This window comes from Hemicordylus capensis, chromosome 4 (assembly GCF_027244095.1).
Source record: "Hemicordylus capensis ecotype Gifberg chromosome 4, rHemCap1.1.pri, whole genome shotgun sequence".
Classification (NCBI taxonomy): Eukaryota; Metazoa; Chordata; class Lepidosauria; order Squamata; family Cordylidae; genus Hemicordylus; species Hemicordylus capensis.
In genome coordinates this window covers 291,179,498-291,199,986 of record NC_069660.1, presented here as the reverse complement: position 1 = coordinate 291,199,986, position 20,489 = coordinate 291,179,498, and the positions used below count along the sequence as shown (strand labels likewise).

The following is a 20,489-nucleotide window of genomic DNA, read 5'->3' as shown; positions in this document are numbered from 1 at the left end:
TGTGCCTTAACTGTCGCAGGCAACTGCTTATAAGCCAATTGATAACAAAGCTCAATTGTGGAAACTATCCATCTAGACATGGACTGGGCTGAAGCTTGTAGACCTTTAAGTGGCCCATCGTACAGAATGAACAAGGAAGAAGATTTCTTCCATTTAGCAGACCTCTGAACGTAGAAGGACAATGTCCTTTGAACGTCCAAACGGTGTAACCTTTCTGCATCCGATGAAGGATTTGGGGGAAAACACGGGGAAAGTATGCGGGAACAGGCGGTGAAACATTGACACCACTTTGGGCAGGAACCTTGTCCTTATGGGACTGAAGGTATAGTTGGTCAGTCCTCAGGGACCTTAACTCACTCACCCTCCTGGAGGAGAGCCAAGGCTCAAACAGCGGTCACAGTAGACCAGCCAGTACAACTGACAGGTCCCAAGCCGGTGACATAACCAGATCGTCTGGGAACATGTGTGTTAAATCTTTAAGGAAACTTTTCACCACCGGGTCTTTAACCCAAGAAGCCGGGCCAACGGGGGAACGCATCACAATGGCAGCCAAATATACCTTAAGGGATGAAAGCTTGGACATTCAGCACACCCTGAACATGAACTGCCTGAGGTGACACTGCATGTGCCACACATGAATGCCACAGGTCCAGAGACATTAACAGAAGACTTTTGCCGTCGTATTGTCTGTTTGTATTATCACGGAATGACCCCCAACCAGGGGCAGGAAGCCTTTGAGAGCTTTGAAAATGGCCAAAAGCTCTTGATAACTGATGTGTTGAGTCCTCTGTTTGGGGGACCAGTGTCCACTCAGACGAAGCCCATCCAGGTGTGCTCCCCAACTGAGCTCTGATGTGTCTGTTGTGACCACCCACCAGGCTCAAGGGGCTTGAAAGGGAGTGCCTTGGGCGCTCCTTCTGAAAGGCTGGCTTACTGGGCTGGCCACATGACATGGAATTTGTTGCCACAAAAGGACCATTTCGAAGGCGACTGTTGCTGGGAAGGGGCCTTCTGTGGTTGATAAGGTGACCATTTGGCAGTTCTCTGTGTTTTGCTAGCTGACGAAGCATATGACATAGTGCAGGCTGTGCTCCTCAATTTCTGAACGTTCTGGAGTGTATCATCAGTCTGTTCAGAGAAAAGGCTAAAACCTTAGAAGGGCAGGTCCTCGACTTTAGCCCGGGCCTCATAGTGCAGACCTGATGAACGCAATCAAACGTGTTGTCTGAGCGCCACTGATGTGGCCATTACCTTAACCGCACATTCTACCGAATGTCAAGCTGAGCAGAGTTCCTGTTTTGCCACCCGAATGGCCTCACAGAAAGAAGCTTTTGCTGGATCCCTCTTGCCCTGTGGAAGGAAATCCAGAAAGGGACCCACCTTCTCCCACAAGAAGTGGTTATATTGGGCATTATAATTCTAATAATTGGCTACCCGCAAGTGCAGGGCTGAGGCTGAGTGAAGTCGCCTCCCGAAGGAGTCCAATTTCCTTCCTTCTTTATCGCTCTGTGCTGACTGTCCGTGACCTCTGGTGCTTTGTAAGGGCTACACAACAATAGAATTCAGAGTGAGATGGTTTTTCAAAAAGGTGTATCCTCTTGCAGTTGCACCCAGTAGAAATTCTCCATACGCCTGTTTGGTTGAGAAAGTATCGCCAGCTTCTTCCAGTGAGCCCGCACAATCTTTAACAATGCTAAGTTCAGGGGCAAAGTGACTGGTATCTTGGCTTTCGAATCAATGAGGCTAAATAAAGGGTCCAGTTCTCCCTTCTGTTGGGTACCGAGACTCACCCCCAAATCCGAAACCATTCAGGTCACGGGGAGACAGGCTTCGAGTCTGACTGTATATCGAGCAGAGACGAGCCTAGCAAAACCACCTCAGGGTCCTGAGAGTTGGCATCACTCTCCTACTCGGGCTCCTGGGGAGCCAAATGGTCCTGAACCACAAGTGTCTAACCCAAAGGCGAGCCCGGTTTGCTGCCCAGATTGTCCGGCATCAAAGCGGAAAGTTCTTGAATGGGTACGGTAGCTTGATGCACCGGCACCAAAAGGGGGGGGGGTTGTGTCACTTGTATCCATCCCTAGAGGGACGTATTGGTGAACGAGAATGTGGCCTCCCTTCCGAGTGTGAGGAGGGTTCATGCCATCCCCTCATCATTACTGTGTGTCCATACATGGACCTTTTTGTGAAGTGGACCCATAGCGGGATCAAACATAGTCTGAATAGTCACACTGATTGTCTCCATGGTATCGATCGTACAATCCAGAGTCCCAGGGCCACTCGCCATATGAAGGCTCAATGTCAACCAAGGGAGAGCGATAGTCCTGTGACTGGTATTGATCTCTTTTTAAAAAATTGTATTTTTTTCTGCATTTTAAATTTTATTGGATTTTACAATCGCTTTTACATTCAAATTGCATTCATTTATCTAATTTCTACACATAAGTGAATATTGACTTCCCGCTTGCTTATCTGCGCGGTTCACAATAACTATATATATAAACCATTGTTATAATAATTCAAAACATACATACTCCACAATACTACTTGATTTTACCCTACCCAACCTGCTGTTATTACTATATTTCAAAAATAATTCCTTAAGTAAAGCAAAAATGGTTCCCACTCATCTTTAAAACATTCCAGATTTTTGTCTCTTATAAATGCTGTAAGCTTTGCCATTTCGGCATATTCCAAAATTATCAACCAGTCTTCTTTTGAGGGCATTTTAGTGTCTTTCCATTTTTGCGCATATACATGCCCAGTATCAATCTTGATAAGATTGATCACGACGGTCCGAGGACCGATCCTGTCTGTAAGCTGAGGAGCGTTCTTCTGAGACCCAACAGGTACCATGTTCTCTAAGAGGGACACTCTCTTGGTGCTTCCAAGGCAGCGACCAGCACCTAGGCATCCACGATGCATCTTCTGCGGGCTTGGCTGGAGAACAGGCCTGATCTTCTGATGACGCATAACCTGGTTCACCCAACGCCACTGAGCGTTCCCTACTCGATCTAGCTCGATCATGGGCCAAATCCACCGACTCAGCCGTCACAGGCAAACTAGACCTTGTTGACACCAATGACTTCTGTACAGGGTGATCCGAGGCCACCTTAGCCTTCTTGCCAACCGGGGCCTCCAATCAGAAACCTCTGCTGTTTTCTTCTTCTTCTTGGGTAGACGAGGAAAGTGTCGAACCAACGGCAAGTCACGATGCAGCTTCAGCTTCTTTTTTATCTTCGGTACCGATTCTGAGGAATTCAGGGAGGCCTTCGGTACCAACGGCGCCTGAGGGTGAGGGAGGTCTTCCGAGCATACCAGCTCACTCGATGCTGTCAAAGGCCGAGCGGTAGAGGATGCAGGGACAGGTTTTTGGTCTCCACAGGAGCAGATGCCGCACATTCCGACTGTACCAATGAAGCCATTTATTATGGACCACTTCAATGGTAAGGCTTCCAAAGAACAAAGGGCCAGATCCCATAGGACTGCACACAGGCGAGAAGCCCTATTCTTGCGAGCCTGCCTTGTGAACTTCTGGCAATGAAGACAGGCCTCAACAATGTAGTATTCCTCCAAGCACAAGAGATACTCGGTACGAATATTGAGGGAAGGGATCTTAGATTCGCAACGAGTGCATATTTTAAAGTTCATCATGCCCGGCATAGAAGCCAAAGGCCAGCCAGCCACCATGCTCCGTCCCAGCCAGGATCGGAGCTCCAAGAAAACGGGAAAACCCGCAAACCCGCAAAAAAAAAAAAAAAAAAGCCAATAAAATTGCTATTATGTGAAGATTAAAGAAACGAAAAAATGAAATTTGTAAAGAAGCAGGGAGAACACAACAAGGGGATTACAAGATCCTACTCGTTGCCAAGCTGCAGACTCTACCATGTTCACTGAAGCGCGGATGAAGAGAGACTGAGGGGATGAAGAGTGGCGCAGCCACATATAGCAGAGGGGGGCGGGGTTCCCACCCAAAGCAGGAGAATTGAGCTTGTTATTTTCCAATGAGGTCTCAATGCAGGCACATAGCCCATTTGTGTTGAAGACAGAGACCACGTCGAAGAAGCTTGAGTTCATGCGATACTAAAAGCTTATTGTACAATCAAGTTTTATTTACATCACAAACGGTAATCAAGAGTGAAAATTGCAGGGATTATCAAAAGAGGAAGGTATACACCTACTAATGTTAATTAGCACAATTACAGTTGATAAGTATGGTAATAATAGCAAAAAGAAAAAAAGGTTAAACTGGTCACTGGGATCGAAGTTTCATATAGTATCCCACAAACTCTTCCAGTAAAGTACCACTATACATTTTTCCCCCTTTCTCTCACACTGATTTTTTAATATGGAAATCTGCTTTGTATTTAGAGATATATTGTTATTTTACCTTATGTAACTACTTTAGTCCAGTTATGCCATTAGATCTGGAGTGGTATAAAACTAACAGAAAGAAGGAATAGCTCAGTTTGCTCAAAAGCATACAGGCAAAATTGGAGAAAGGCTCCTGCTTTGGCCCAACATTCTGCAATCCATTCTTCAGATGCTCTAGTCTCCCAATGTTGTTTCCAAGTAGCAGTCCTAATGATGCGCAACGTCTATTGCCATGATCCAAAAGCACAGGTATACCGCAATGTAAGAAAATTTCCTTTAAGCAGGTGCTACTGAGAAATCCTACCTAATACTGTCTAGAACAGTTTAGGGGCACAAGATCTGACTGCCGCTATTTCCACCTTCCCCCAGTGCATTGCTTTGGTATTTAAGTATTATGTTTAGGATTACCAATTCTCTGCTCCTTATTTTTCATCTCTGCTTTTATGAAATATCAGGAAAACTTATTACTATCTTATTTTAAAGGAAAACAGTCTTAAAATAGATCTTGAAGATCTTTAGCATCCCCTTCCTTCCATCACATCATGCCATTGGAACCAGCTCCTGCTGGATATCTGGACAGCTCCCATGATTACCCTTTCTTACCAGTGTAAGAATTCTGAACTCTTTGAGTTTTACTACTAGACAAAGCTAATGTATTGGACAGTTTACAAAAAATTCATATTCACTGTAACTGGTGAATAATTTAGAAATGTTTCCTGCTGGCCCTGGACCCTCTGAGGTACTTGTTGACTCTCATGGTGCCTTCAAAAGATGGGACAAACACAACTTCCTACTAGTCTAGGTAATCCTTATACTGGAGCACAGTGCTTACATCATTACATAGAAGTTAACTTAGCAATCTGACTACATATAAGAACAGAAAGTAGAAACAGGGCACTTACCTAATTTAAAATTCAGTCCAATTAGGACCTACCATCCACTCTGTCAAGCCAAGTGTATGTCACAAAAGGCTTTCTTATAGAATGGCTTCAACATCCACTTTGACAATAAAGGGATTTTTTAGCTTAATGGTATTAATCAGGGTACAGATCACAAAGCTACTGTATTTTAATGAGTTACTGTACTATAACCCATTGACAACATAACCCTTATATCTCTGACAGGTTCATTCAGCTAGAACAAAAACTATGTTTCTGTCCATGGCTCCTTGTCCCTTTGCAGAATTCAAGGTGAGGATTCTGCTCATTGTTAGCTGTCTAGTATTCAAAGCTAAAGGTTACCATTACTTTCCTCCAATAGGCATTTGTAATTTATTCTTACTTCAGCCAGTTCAGGTGGTCATTTTCCTCCTGGATATTGGAATATAAGGTATTTTACACTAGCATGTGATTGACCTGGGTCAGTTGGACATGGAACAAGAAAATCTGAATATACCCTCTCCCTCATACAGACAAGTTTTTTCAAAAACCAAACATTTGCAGTTTATAGTCTGAACATCAAACTCCTTACTTTCTATTGTTCCATCTGCTGTTGCCACTTTGTGCTTCATTTCTTTGTGTGCATCTTGGTGCATGTTGTCCTGGTGCATGTTGTCCCTTTGCTGTTTGGTTTGTTGCATAGTATGGCTCTTCCAAAGTTTCCGTAGCTCCTCAACATCCGTCTCAGAATCCCGAGTTGGCTCTCCCATAAAATTTCCCTTATTTGGAATTTCTTTTTTGGAATCCTTTTCTTCAGAGTGCAAACATTCCTCGCTGTCCGGTACATTTTCTATCACAGATTCCTGATCTGTGCCAACCTTTAGATCTGTGCCATCATGTGTTTCTTGAGCGTCGGCAGCATTTCCTCCTACAGTGCATTCTACCTCTTTCAGCGCTCTCTGAGAGGCTTCTGAGTCCATAGTATCACTAACAGACTTGCTATCATCATTCACAGACAGTTCTACACTGGAATTTACATCACCAACAACATTAACTAAATCTGCAACAATCGTGACAGGTTCTGCACCAGTTTGGTTTACTGTCTGGACAGATTCCAATGAAGCACCAGAAGATTTATCTTGCCGAAGCTCATCAGAAGAAACAAGCTCCTCTCGTATTGGAGAAAGTTCCGATTCCGTGAACACATCTTCAGAAAGAGACTCCTCTGTGCTTCTAGGAGCAGTACTGGCACTATCATTCCCTGTATCTCTCATCCTTGTGTCCATTTCATCAGTATTGCTTCTTGTAATTTTCTTGAGATGGAAGAGATCTTTTACAGGTAACTGATCTACATCGCTGTCAAGCAAAGGAGAAGTCTGTGTTAGAACTTCAAATGCAAACCAGTAAAACACATATATTTTAGTTGTAGAAACTAGAGTGTATGCCTGTCCATTAACCCAATCCCACAGGACTGGCACTTTGGTACTACTTTGGAGCAAATCATGGTCTCCACTCCAGCTTTGATTTTCATAAATTAGAAGGCGTTAAAAAATGCAGGCAGTGAGACAAAGTGCCATGAAGTGAGCGGATTCCCCCGGCACAACCACTTAGGCAGAGATAAAGATTTCTGACTGCGGAAAAATGCAGCCTTACCTCTATTACAGTGTGAGCTGAGTTGCACGGCAACTTTAAACCCCAAATGGTCCCCAAGGTTGACTTTTACCAAAAGGTGTTGTAAAGCTGAATTATGAATAGGATAGGAAATATAAAGTTTTGGTCTCACTTTAAAAATGTAAAATCATGTTTCCTGATTAACTTTCAAGAGTAAAAAACAAACAAATTATTACCACCTTAAAGAAAATGAAACTAGCATAAAAGAAGAAAGAAACAGTACAATAATGTTCAGAAGGCCAATTAAAAACTGTTTGCAGAAACAGATTCCAGTCCTTTTCATCCATCACAACCCCAAAGAGTGCCATTAAATTCTCTGAAAAACATCATGGTATTGGTATCTTTAATTCTGGCTAAAAAGATCTGCTTTTTTCAAAAGCTCTCAGCAGCAAGCATGCAAGAAGTGTGGTTGATTTCATAGCAAAATATTTTAATTTTTGTTATATGCAATTTTTTCCTTTAACCATAAATAAGAAAGAGCATTCAGACATAACTGGAAACTGCAGGTTGCTACAAACTGACAGTCGAAGCCTCAAATTGTGTGCACAGGGGAGAGAAGAGCATGAGCATATTTGCCACATTCTCATCATCTGTACGTGTGAACTGTGCCAAGAGATCTAAAGTTGCACAGAAGAACATCCCTATAGAAGTCACTGAACCCTACAATTTCCTCGAAAATGTCCTTTTATTCATTTAACAACATTATTCACTAGGCACTCAAAAATATATCTGCATATCAAATGCTACAGCAAATTATAAAAATTTAGAAACCCAAGCAGTTGTAGCAACTGGACTGCAACAGGTGTCAATACCCAATATATTAAGTAGTTACTTCCCATGATGCTTTTCTTGTGCATCTCTAAGGCATTTGATAACTCTCTCTATGCTTTGACCAAGATTCCTATAAGTATTTCAAGTCAAAATATTTGTGCCAGGCAGCAAGTCTACACTGCCCACAGAAATTAGTCTGCATCAAACTTCCTACATAAGTAGTAATTAGGGGATATATAGTTACTGAGCTCTAGGACTGCACTCCTTCAATTTTGCACTAAACTGGCTGACATGCTGATTAACATAGTGCTTGTGCAAGGATGTTACACTAGTACGAGGCTGCTACATTAAACTACTTCCACTAAATCTGGAGTGCTGTGCTACTGCAAACGAATTGTGACACACCTCATATGCTTTGATTGCAACTTTTGTGCAGTAATGCCTTTTTAAAGATTTCTGTGATTTAGAACAGCTATGCAATCTTCTTGTGCAAGTACTAGCCATTAGTTTTTAGTATATCTTGTAGAGATTAAGTCTTTTTGTAAATTGGCAATCTAGAGTCCCTCCTAACTTCAGGAGAGAGCGCATTTAACCCGAATAATATTATGTTTTCTAACATTGCACTAGTAGAACAATCAAGTGCCTTTTCTCAAACATCTATATGATGCATGAAGGTGCAGAATAAGGATAGTATACATACTGTACTATAACAGAATGAAGTAACCTTAGGTATTCTACTGGAGGGAGAAATCAAACAACAGCCACACTAATAGTAACTTTGCGATGAATTGACAGCACAAGAAGACTGGCACAAGAGTTGAATACTGAAGCACAAAACACTGCTGACGTCAGTGTCAAAATAATCTTCACAAATGTGGGGGATATTTGACTAATCCAGAACAGCTAAATCCATATAGCTAACAAGTGGGATATGGCACACTTATAAAAATACACAAATTTAAACAATGGCATGAAGGGATAACCAGAAAGCTTAAACAGAAGGCAACAACTCTTTCTATTCTTAGACAGCAGGTTGAAAGGAAAAGATGCGGGGGGAGGGCACACACTATCACATTTGCTTTTCAAATTACATTCTCAAAACAACAGTCATATGTATGCTTGAAATAAGCAAGTCAATCATGTCTTATTCCCAGGGTGTAAAACTTATATACAGCTCAGTGCAAATATGGGGATGTAAAATATTACAACATCCCAACTTCAAAATTTTCTTTCAAGAAACTGCAAAAACTGTCTGGGTCACGATCCCTAAGACAACTACAAAGAGAATAGCAACATTTAAGCACATTTAAGAGACTAACATGGCTTAATAAAAGAAGACAGTTATATAATATTATTTTCACATGCTGAGCTCACTATGAAAAACAGGTTGCTCAACTGTAACTGATGATCTGGTAGTGATCATTGACATCCATTAGAAATGGGGTTCTGTGCCTGCGCTGCAGCTTATTGGTGTGGACTACCACAGTTCCTCCAGGACAACCTCCAGGCAATTGCAACCCACCCCATGTGACCATGTGGCTATTTAAGGTGGGGTGAAGTTCCAGTACTTCAGTTCCTGGACGACCGCTGGAGCAGGCGATCATCTTTGTTGTAGCAGGTGAGTTCTATGATGTAGAATTGTACACTACTGCTGAGGGGAGTAGTCTACTGGATGTCAACAGATCACTACCAGATTATCAGTTACAGGTGAGCAACCTGTTTATCTGGTTCGTGATCCATTGAATCCATTAGAAATGGGTGTTTAGTTAACTCCTTTAGGAGGCAGGAGCAGTAGTCACCATAACACCCTTTTAAGAACTCCTCTCCCAAAATTCACCTCCACTGCAGAGCTCAAGTCAATGGCATAGTGCTTTATGAAGGGCAATTCAGAACCAGGTTGCAGCCTTACAGATGTCCTTGAATGATATGCCCAACAGATGAGCTGCTGAAATGCCCTATGCCCTAGTTGAGGGCACTTTATGGATTTTGGCGGCTGCACTTTCAGCAACTTTTAAGTCATGAGGATATATTCTACCAGCCAGTGGGATAACCTTTGCCTGGATGAAGCCTGGCCTTGTGTTTTTCCTTTATAGGATATAAACAGTCTCTTTGGCTTTCTAATTGCCTTTGTTCTTGACAGGTAGAATAGAAGTGTCCTCCTGCCATACAGGGAATGCAGGACCTTCTCAAGAGAAGTAGTTGGGCTGCTAAAGATGATGGGTAGCATGATATCTTGGTTTATGTGGAAATCTGTCACAACCTTTGGCAAGAATGTGATGTCAGGGCATAGTAAAACCTTCTATCCAGACGGTATGTCCATTCTCAAGGCTGTCAGCTCGCTCATCCTGCAGGCGGTTGTAATTACCACTAAAAAGGCAGTCTTAAGGAAGACATGTTTCAGGTTCACAGTAGCCTGAGGCTCAAATGGGGTGACTGTTAGAGCAGAAAGGACCAAATATATACTCCACTGCTCCAGTGGCTGTCGAACCAGCCGATACAGGTTGGTGAGACCTTTCAAGAAGCTCTTGCAGCTGACGTGGGAGAACACTGTCTTCTCATCCCAGCCTATGTGCTTAGCGGAGATAGTTGCCAAGTGTACTTTAATGGAGACGTTAGATAGCAGGGAGATCTTAAGTATAGACAGATATAGCAGGATCTGGTGAACTGTACCTTTCAAAAGGCAGAAGCGAATCAAAGCCGTATAGCAACAGTACTGCTTCCATTTCCTTGCATAATTTTTCCTAGTTGGTCTTCCTCTGGTTAAGCAAGATCTTATTTAAAAAATAAGATCTTGCTACTACCCTCTGCTACTAGGTGGATACATGTATAACAGGTGTTGGAACCAGTCTATTTGGAACATATCCCTTATCGACTGCAGGTCGTGACCCATTCTTGAGAAATACGTTGTACACTTGGTATTCCAACCCATTGAGAATAAGTCTATTTTGGGGTATCCACATGCCCTGAGTATAGGGATCATGTACTTGTAGCTTAATTCCCACTCATGTCTCTCTTCCCTGGTAAATGAGTGACTCAGATCATTGGCAAGAACATTATCCATCCCCTTTATATGTATGGCCTTAGGAGTGACACTGCTTCTGATGCACTAGTGCCTAATCTGAACGCTCAACACACACAGCAACCTGGACACTGCCCCCACTTGCCTGTTTGGATAGGCAATCACTGTTGTATTGTCTAACTGTAACTGCACTGTTGAACATGGGGAGAAACGCTTTCATAGCTTAAAACACTGCCAGGAACTCCAAGAAACTGATGTGCAGCTGTCTCTGCTGGTAGCTCCACTGTTCCTGTACTGTACCGCCATTGCAGTGACCTCCCCAGCCCAACATTGAGGTGTTCGTTGTCATCCACACCATGTAATATTCCAGTGGAAATGGGACACCTTGTAGCAGTTTCTCTTTGTGAGTCCATCAACCCAAGGACTGGAGGATTTGTGGTAGAATGCTCAAGTATTTTGGGGGGCTGTCCACATTTAAACAGGAAATGGATATGAACTTCTACTTCCCTAATTTTCATGCATGTGTAGTGAACCATAATTTTGCAATAGGCCATGAGCCCTAGGAGGCATTGAACCTGCCTTGCGTGTTGTGTCGCGTTCGACTGGAACGGATACATAAGCTCAGATATGGCTTAAAACTTTTCCTGTGGTAAGTAGGCCCTCCCCCTCTGTGCATCCAGGATAGCTCATATGTAGGAGATTGATGTTACCGGATTCAAATGAGATTTTTTCCAGTTGACCTCTGTCCCGAAGACTTGGACAAGTTGCAACAAGAATCTTATCTGAGAAAGTAATCCTCTGTTTCTTTAATGTCAGTAGCCAATTGTCTAAGTAAGGGTAAATTGCCAATCCCCTGGTCCCAAAGTGTGCCACAACCACCACCATGCACTTTATGAAAACCAAAGGGGCAGTGCAGACTCCAAATGGTAGCATTCGATATTAGTAAATTGAGTTGCTCACTGTGAATCTGAGATATTTTTGGTACGATGTCCTGATCCCTATGTGAAAATAAGCAGCCTGCAGGTCTAACGTTGCAAGACATCGCTCCTGATGTAGAAGTGGCAGAATATCCTGCAATGTCATCATTCGATACTTCTGCACATGTACAAACTTATTCAGATGTCTCAGGTCCATTGTAGGTCATATTCTACCATCCCTTTGGGGGATTTGAAAGTAGCGAGAGTAGAATCTCTCCTGCCTCTGTGACCACTGCACCGTGTCAACAGTTTTCTTGTTCAACAACTCCTGCGCCTTCTTCTGTATGGCTGGAGTTGCCCATGTAAAACACACTCCTTTGTACACTGGACATGCTTTGGTGTGGCCTGAAGAAACTATCTTCAACACCCATCGATCTGATGTTATGTGGTGCCATACATGGGCATGGCTGGCCAATCTGATGTCGTTGATGGCTGAAGATGTTACTGGAGCCAATAGGTGTTGCAGACAGACAGTTACACTCAAAGCTATGTTGTTGGGGTAGGCTGATGTTTGAACTGGGCTTGAGTCCTCTGTTGATAAATGGTGCGATGGGCTGTTGACCTCAGAAGGTGCTACTTCTGAGCCTCCACCTGTTTATTACGCTGGCCCTGATTGTTTTTTGTTCTTTGATTGGTAATGCTTTTTATTGTATGGTTGGAAAGACTTTTTGAAATCTCTGCAATCCTGCAGTCTGGAATGTGGCCTATTATAAGGTTTGAGTTTTGAAGTATAGGAGGATGTGGGTGCCGACATAAAAGTTTTTGCCGTAAATTTCAACTTTAAGTTTTTCCATGGTTGAGTCAATCTGTTCTGAGAACAAACTCTTTCCATCAGATGAGAGCCCTTCTATTTTATCTTTCATGTTATACTGAAGGGAGGCCAATCTGAGCCGCACCTTAATGAGATTGATGTGGTCATTGTCCTGGACTCAAGATTCAGCCAGGTGCTTAGTCATACTTAGTTGTTGCGGCATCACAGCTGCTGATTTTATCATGGTCTTCCTGAAACACGCTTTGAACTCCTCCAGAGTAAGTTTGTCAATTTCCTGCTCCAAGATATCCCAGAGACAATTATTGTCTTTAGCCATACAGGCTGAGTAATTGGCTATTTTAACTGATAAGTAGGCAGTGGAGTAGATTTCCTCCCAAGTATATCCAACTTTCTGCCCTCTTTATCTACAGGAGTCGTGTGTTGCCCGTCCGATCTGAATGAGGTAGCACAGTCTACAACAAGAGAATTAGGTACTGGGTGTTTTAACAAATATGTATTTTCAGCCTCTTGCACTCTGTAAAGGCCTTCCAATCTCTTTAACGTAGATGTGGAAGTATGTGGCACTTACCATGCGCACTGTTCTGCCTTTGAAATCACTGGCAGAAGTAGTAAGGCGACTTGGTTGCACTGACATTGCCTTGGCCGTAAAATTGTACAAGGGGTCATCAATAGTAGCTGTTGTGTTCTTAGATTAATTCCCAGTGCCTCCGCCTTATCTTTTAACTGAATAGGTAAGCCTTCATTTCCTCCTTCGGGGACACATGTGAACGTGCTGCACCATCTGGCGAGGGATCTGGATCAACTGTCTCTGTATCTGACTCAAAATCAGAAGAGCCATGAAGACTCCCAGAAGGTGCTGGCAAGGAATCTATCTCATGCTCCTGTGCAGGTAGTTCCTGAGGAATTGGAACTGCAGGCTCCAGAGGATCAGTCTGTATAGCAGCTGATGTATATTGTCTCACTGTCATTTGAGTTTGCTTAGATGTCATTGCAATAAAGTAAAATTTGTGCTGTGTTGGGGTCCAAAGCTCCAGCCTCCTCGATCTCGAAAGTGATCAGTACCTGACAACATGGAGTCACGATCTCTATCAAAATCAGCATGTTGAGTGTCAAGGGTAGCCCTCTCACCATCGGAGATTTCATTGGAGTTGGTGCCGAAGGAAAAGAAGCTGCTCTTGGCACTGACACAGACCTCAGTACCAAGGGGGTTGGTAGTCTTGGTGTCAAAGGCCTCGATGTTGGAGGCAAAACAGTAGCTGAATGCATCAACTACAAAGTTGACTCTCTCGATGTCAATGCTGTCGAAGTCAACCTCAAAGCCAATTTGTTCGCTGCCAAAGTCAAGACTGCCTGCGTCAATTTCGACAATCCCGGAGTCAAAGAGCTGGGTGTTGGCGGTCTTGTCACTGACGTTATTTATAACGGAGGAATATCTCCCAATTCCGATGCTCTCTTCTTTTTGTTGGGCTCTGACACTTCCACCATTTTGTCTTCATGCCTCTTTGGCAGTTTGGAAGACTTAAAACACAGGCCTCGAGGGTTTAGACTGGGCCGAAGCCTCAGCCCACAAGCCAGATGGTTTAGAAGGCAATTTTGCCCCCTCCTTAGATGGACCCAGGGGACTCAAGACATTGTTATAAAGAGTAGATGAAGATGAAGCTCCCTATTAGGAGTTTGCTTTGAGCAAGATTGGCAAACTTTACATGAAGAAGTATTGTGGGCTTCTCCAAGGCATATTAAGCACAAGACGTGCCCATTCTGAAAGGGCAACTTAGCATTACACTCAGTACATCTTTTAAAATGTTTTAAAATCCATTTTATTGCCTGACCATTTAGGGTTATCCATAGCTGTCATCAGCGTTCTGTTAGTGGTTAGCCAAGTTATCTGTACAATCTGTCACCTAAGTTAGTCTGTTAACTAGTCAAAACATAAAAGGTAAAGTGTCCCCTCAAATCAGTGTTGATACCTGGCGAACACAGAGCTCTGTGGTTGTCTTCGGTAGAATACAGGAGGGGTTTACCATTGACATCTCCCGTGCAGTATGAGATGATGCCTTTCAGCATCTGTCTATATTACTGCTGCCCGATATAGGTGTTTCCCATAGTCTGGGAAACATACCAGCGAGGATTTGAACCGGCAACCTCTGGCTTGCTAATCAAGTCATTTCTCCACTGTGCCATTAGGTGGCTTCTAGTCAAAATGTAAGCAATCTTAAGCAATCCAAGGTCTAGAAGCCAATAAATCAGTCCGATAATTATTTTTATTTCTATAACTCACTATGGAAAAGGAACAAGTACAAAGGAGCCACATGACCAAGGAACCAATCACTACAGTGGTCACAAAGGAACTAAAGTACTGGTGCTTCCTCCCTCTTTAAACAGCCACATGGTCACATGGGGTGAGGCACAAGCACCAAGAGTAGCTATGGTGGTCCACAGCAATAGGCTTCAGTGCAGGCGCAGAACTCCATTTCTAATGGATTCAATGGATCATGAACCAGATCAATATGTTATATAGTTATCTATGTGCAAAACCAGCTTGTGTTTTACTTTGTGGTTTTTTTCAAGACTAATGTTAGAGTTATTTATGATGTACCAACATGAAAAACTGGTCAAAACCTTTTATACAAATTGGTCTAAAATGACTTTCTGAAAGCTTTGATATTAGATAACAATACTTCCTGCACAGAAAATATTTTAATTACTTAAGCTCCACCTGAATTGAGGTGGTCTTCACCTCAAATCTTTTCGCTTACTGGAAGAAGCAAACTTAGGAACACTGACCAACATCCAAACTAGTGTGCCAGCACAATGAGAGAAGTTGGTACACTGGAGAGCTGCATGAAGTTGTGATGCTCTGCAATGTTGTACAACCACTACTGAAAGACCTTCTCTGCGACACATGAAGGACTGTGCAACATGATGTGCAACTTGTTTTTCTGCTAGTGCAAGAACTAGTTTGGAACAAATGTTTCTTTGCACAATGTCCTTGCACTTGCACAACAGCATGTTTTTGACAGTGCAAACAAGCCAAAACACTTTCTTGGGGCAAGGAGGGGGGGCCCATTGCCATCTCTGTATAAGAGTCGTTGTTAGAAGTATTAAACAGATAAAAGATAACTGTTCTGCAGCAATTACCTTTTTAAAAAACATTAAAATTTAATGCTCCTGGATGTAAAGCAAAATTGAACAAATATTGTCTTTTTAAAAACAGATGAATGATTCAAAGAGGGAGAAGGCAGGCCTCCATTCCAAAGTGTGGGATTTTCTCATTGCTGACATGATGTACCAAGTTAATTTAGCATGGACAGAGCAAAACCAGAGGCCTTTCTTCTTACCTGGGGTCCATTCACCGGGTTTGCCAGAGATCTTGATAGATTCACAGCAGTCCAAAAACTACAGAATTGTGTACAATAAAACTTTGTGATTTTAGCTCCTCACATAGCTTACTCAGTTCTGTAGTTTCACTTTTCAAAGTGTTCATCACGTCATGCCTTATTCATCATTGATCCATAACTTGCTCTTAATTACACATATGACACTAATGTTATTACATTAATGTTCTTCATCTATCTATTTTATTTATTGGTTTTAATTATTTTAGTTTTGTTAACCTCCATATGTACATTTTGCTTTGTCTTTTGAAAAATATGTGGAGACTATATTTATAAAAAGATGAAAAGATAAAGAGAAGGCAGTGCTAAAAGTTCAAAAGAAATCCATAGAACATGAAGAAGAAAGTAGAAAACAGTCATGTATGCACCTGTCTCTTGAGTTGGAGTAAGAAAGGGAATAATATAATTATTGTAACAATACTGCTGCCATGGAGTTTAGTGCAAAATTTATATATACTAATCTATCTTACATGGGTAATGAATCCTTTATTTTGCCATCTACAATTTCTTTATACATAGCAGCTGACATCACTTCTTCCATTGGACACATGATGCCATAGTCTTCACAGCCATTCTCTTGAACCAATGGATCAGTTTTATGTGGATCAAACATTATATTATTTGGCGTCACTAGCAGCACACCGTTGACTGTTCCCTAAGATAAGAAGAAAGGTTATCAAACTTTTTTTCCAGGTTAGCCAACTCTTTTCAAACAATTTCTATGAGTACTAGCATTATGAACACTCAACGCTTATGCTTAAGGTTACCTAGCAAACTCTACATTCCTGCAAACTATATAAGATTCCACAGTCATCCCTTGGAGCACTTGCCATCAAAGGGAAAACACTTTTCCCTAGCAAATAGATTCCCATACCAATACTTAGCAATCACTGTTCAGAAAAAGAAAAAAGAAAACAACAACTATAACTTGCTTTACAAGTTCCCAGAGTAAGGCAAGAGTTTCATTTGACATGCTTAGCAATTAGCAAGGAGATTCTGTCCCAGCTAGACAAGAGCATTTCATCAAGCTTATAAAATCACTGCATTAATATGAATGTTTTGCTGTCATTGTGTCCACCTGAAATGTAGCTCAAAGGGTAAGAAAAAAGAATCGTAAGAGCCATTTGCCTCTGCTTTTTAAAAATATGAATAAAATGGTATAGAGACATGGTGACAGAACCAGTTTTTATATACTGAATGAATGTAATCTGAAATTATCAGGTTGGTTAAAAAAAAATCAAAGGGTTTTTTGACAACCACCATACTGCCAACAGCTCCTTGAAAACATTAAGTCTCCTTCAGCACAAAGGAATGTTTAACATAGCACTGTTCCATGATATGCATTGAAAAATATTTTCAACATATGGTACCTGCTTGCAATGGTACAATAATCTAACTCAAATACATCATAGTGATTACACAAGTCAGAGCACTTAGGAAATCAAACTATTTATTTATTTATCTAGCTATCAAATTTATACACCGCCCCAAACTATCGTCTCTGGGTGGTTAACAATAGCATAAAACAAGTTAAAAACACATACAAAAACTAAAAACAATTTAAGAATTTAAAAATAAACCAGAAATGAAAACCTAAAAATTTAGGAAGCTGAGAAAGCTTCGATGAAAAGATGGGTTTTCAGGTGTTTTTTTTAAATAGTCAGGGATGGGGAGGATCACATCTCAGCAGGGAGCGCATTCCACAATCTCATGGGAGCAACCAAGAAGGCCCGTCTCTGTGTAGCCACCAAACGAGTTGGCGGTAACTGGAGACGGACCTCTTCAGATGACCTCAATGGGCAGTGGGGCTCGTAGTGAAGAAGACGATCTCTTAAATACCCAGGGCCTAAGCCGTTTAGGCCTTTAGGCCTAACTAGCACTTTATAACTAGCACTCTGTATTTTGTCCGGTAACCTAAACTATAAAACAGAGAGTTTGAAACCTGCTATAAATTTTCTACTTATTGAATTATTAGTGCAACAGGTTAATGCAAGCCATGAAAAAAATAGGTATGTATACAGGCCACTCATGAGCTAGCAGGGAAATGTGGCCAACTACAAATATTCTACCTCCTAAGCACTTTCTGAGTGTAGATTGTGTGCCCTTGAAAGCATTAGCTCTCTGTAGTAAACAATGTTTTATTAACACTACTAATAAAGTTTGTATCCCACCACTTCTTCCAAGGAACTCAGGGCAGCATACAACGTTTTCTATGTGGCAGATGAGGCAAGTTGCTGCCCCAAGGGTAAAGAATGCCCTTTCGGTTCAATTTTGTGCCTATAACAAGATGCCAGGCTCAGTTTAAGACATAGATATGTCTGAAAAGCTAAATGATGAACTATGTAGGACATTAGTTGATTCTTCACACATGCATATATATTTTTAAAAACACATTGCTAAGAAGACACACATTTTCTAAAAGAAGATCAACAATGCATAGTAGTGAGTGATTGTGCAGAGGCCTGTCTGCTCTAAAATATTATCACTAGTGGTGGTCATGTTTCTGTGAAAGACAGATTGCTCACCACTACTAGTCAGTGTGCAGATATAGGAAAACTGATCACATCACACAGGCAAAGGCGATATCTGATAGGCCTGGACCAGTGTCCTGAATGAACTTTAGGGTATGTGCGCTCAAGATGGCCCAGATTCCTCTTCAACATACTCTAGATCCCCAATTGATATGCAAGTTCCATCTTGGCAGAAAAGTCATGTTTTCCTGAAGGTAGACAGTAGAAAAAAGTAGAAACACTACTTTTAGAGAAAAACACTGCTTCTCCCTTTCTTTTATGCCATTATCATGGAAGAAGTTACCACAATTAGTCAATAAATGAATGAAATGTGTCAATTCATCTTAGGAAAGATCTCTTAACTGGATATAAATATTAATACTTGTTAAGGAGACTGGATAGACTCTCTTGTTTTGACTGATGTAAAATGGACCACAGATAGCCAGCTCAAATTATTATTTTCAATATATCCTTGGAAAGAGAAGCCTGAGGGAGAACATTTTGTTAAATAGGCAACTTTTCAGAACAAACCAAATAAATGTTGGGCAACTAAAGGCAACCTATTTGTGCTGTTGAATAAGCCTGTGGGCTTCCCAGAGGCATCTGGTGGGCCACGGTATGAAACAGGATGCTGGACCAGATAGGCCTTGGGCCTGATCCAGCTGGGCTACTACTATGAATATTTATATACCGCTCATCAAATAAAGTTCTCAAAGCCATTTACATAGATGTAAATAAATACATAAGATGGCAGCCTATCCCCAAAGGGCTTACAGTCTAAAAATAAACATAAAGGTTGACACCAGCAACAGCCACTGGAGGGATACTGAGCCGGGGTTGGATAGGGCCAGTTGCTCTTCCCCTGCTAAATAAAGAGAATCGCCACTTTTTTAAAAAAGGTGCCTCTTTGCTCAGCAAGGGTAACTGTACTTATACTTCAAATATTGACCATTTCTCAAATTCTTTGGCAAAGGGGGAAAAAGTCTAGCTAGTTTAAAAAGAGGTGTTCCTCTTCTTACTGTCTTCAAAGCCACTTAAAAAAAATTAAATGTCTCAACAAACAAAACATGACTAAGCGATCCTTAGAAGGGAGCACTTGTAATTTCACTCCAAGATTCCAGCATTCCCATGAGGTGCTGTACTATTACACAATTATCTGTGTAATTAACTGTATGCATTATTGGATAAAAATGGTTACAGGCCCTCTGCATTCATTCAAAGCCACTCTTTATTTTCTTCACGTGAACGAGGTCTGACCCCTGGCACTGGAAACAGGCTCCACAGCTGAACTCTGTCAATCACTGTCTGAAATCAAAATACTTTCAGTAAAGACCTCTTAGCTGTTGCTGGAAAGGAAGGAAGGAATTAGCAAAAGAAGAAGAGATGTGGTCAGGCAATACAACCAGTCCAGCAAGCTCAAGGCTGCCCCAAGAGCAACAAGCAGCTCAAGCCTGAAGGTGCCACATCATGATTTGGCAGAGATAACCCTATCCATCCCCAGCACAGCATCCCTCCAGGGGCTGTTGCTGGTGCCTATCTTATGTGAACCCTCTGGGGACAGGGAGTCATCTTATTTATTTATTTGACTGTTTATATCTATGTAAATCACTTTGGGAACTTCTGTTGAAAAGCAGTATATAAATATCCGCAGTATTCATATAACCAACAGCACATAAGGAAGGAAGAAAAACGTATTCACAGATATTACATGGAGTCCATTACTACTGAGCACTGTGCCTTTTACGGCAAAGTGTGAACATGGCACTTGTAGGTGGTGGGGGATTTCTCACAGAAATAAAACTGATTAGAGCCTAGTTGAATAAGGATGAATACTGTACACATTGTATGCAGATCTGAAAGGCTTCCAAAAAAAACCTAGATGTGTCAAAGTTACTAATGAAATGAGCCAACTGAAAGATGAGATCCTGGCATTACCAAACATTGCGCAAATACAGGCCATATGCCAGCCTTTTAAAAAGGTTTATATAAAAGATCATCCAACTGACTTATTTCTCTCTCTGTAGTTTGCAGATAGACAGAAGTACAGGATCACTGTTCCCTCTAAGGTGTGTGTACATGCTTGCACTCACAAGTTTTTGGATGTCTGCTCAGTTCATTTTAG

At 41.7% G+C, this 20,489-nt stretch overlaps 1 protein-coding gene across 3 annotated transcripts in view; it reads right to left on the bottom strand.

The window, feature by feature from the left end:
* The window catches only part of OXR1 (oxidation resistance 1), a 377,112-nt gene that overhangs the window by 35,780 nt on the left and 320,843 nt on the right, over positions 1–20,489 (bottom strand). For all 3 annotated transcript variants that reach the window (XM_053243630.1, XM_053243631.1, XM_053243634.1), the window contains 2 exons: positions 16,328–16,512; positions 5,845–6,608 (listed from right to left, as the gene is read on the bottom strand). In XM_053243630.1, coding sequence (XP_053099605.1) covers positions 5,845–6,608; positions 16,328–16,512 — 949 coding nt within the window. The remainder of the gene's footprint in view (positions 1–5,844; positions 6,609–16,327; positions 16,513–20,489) is intronic.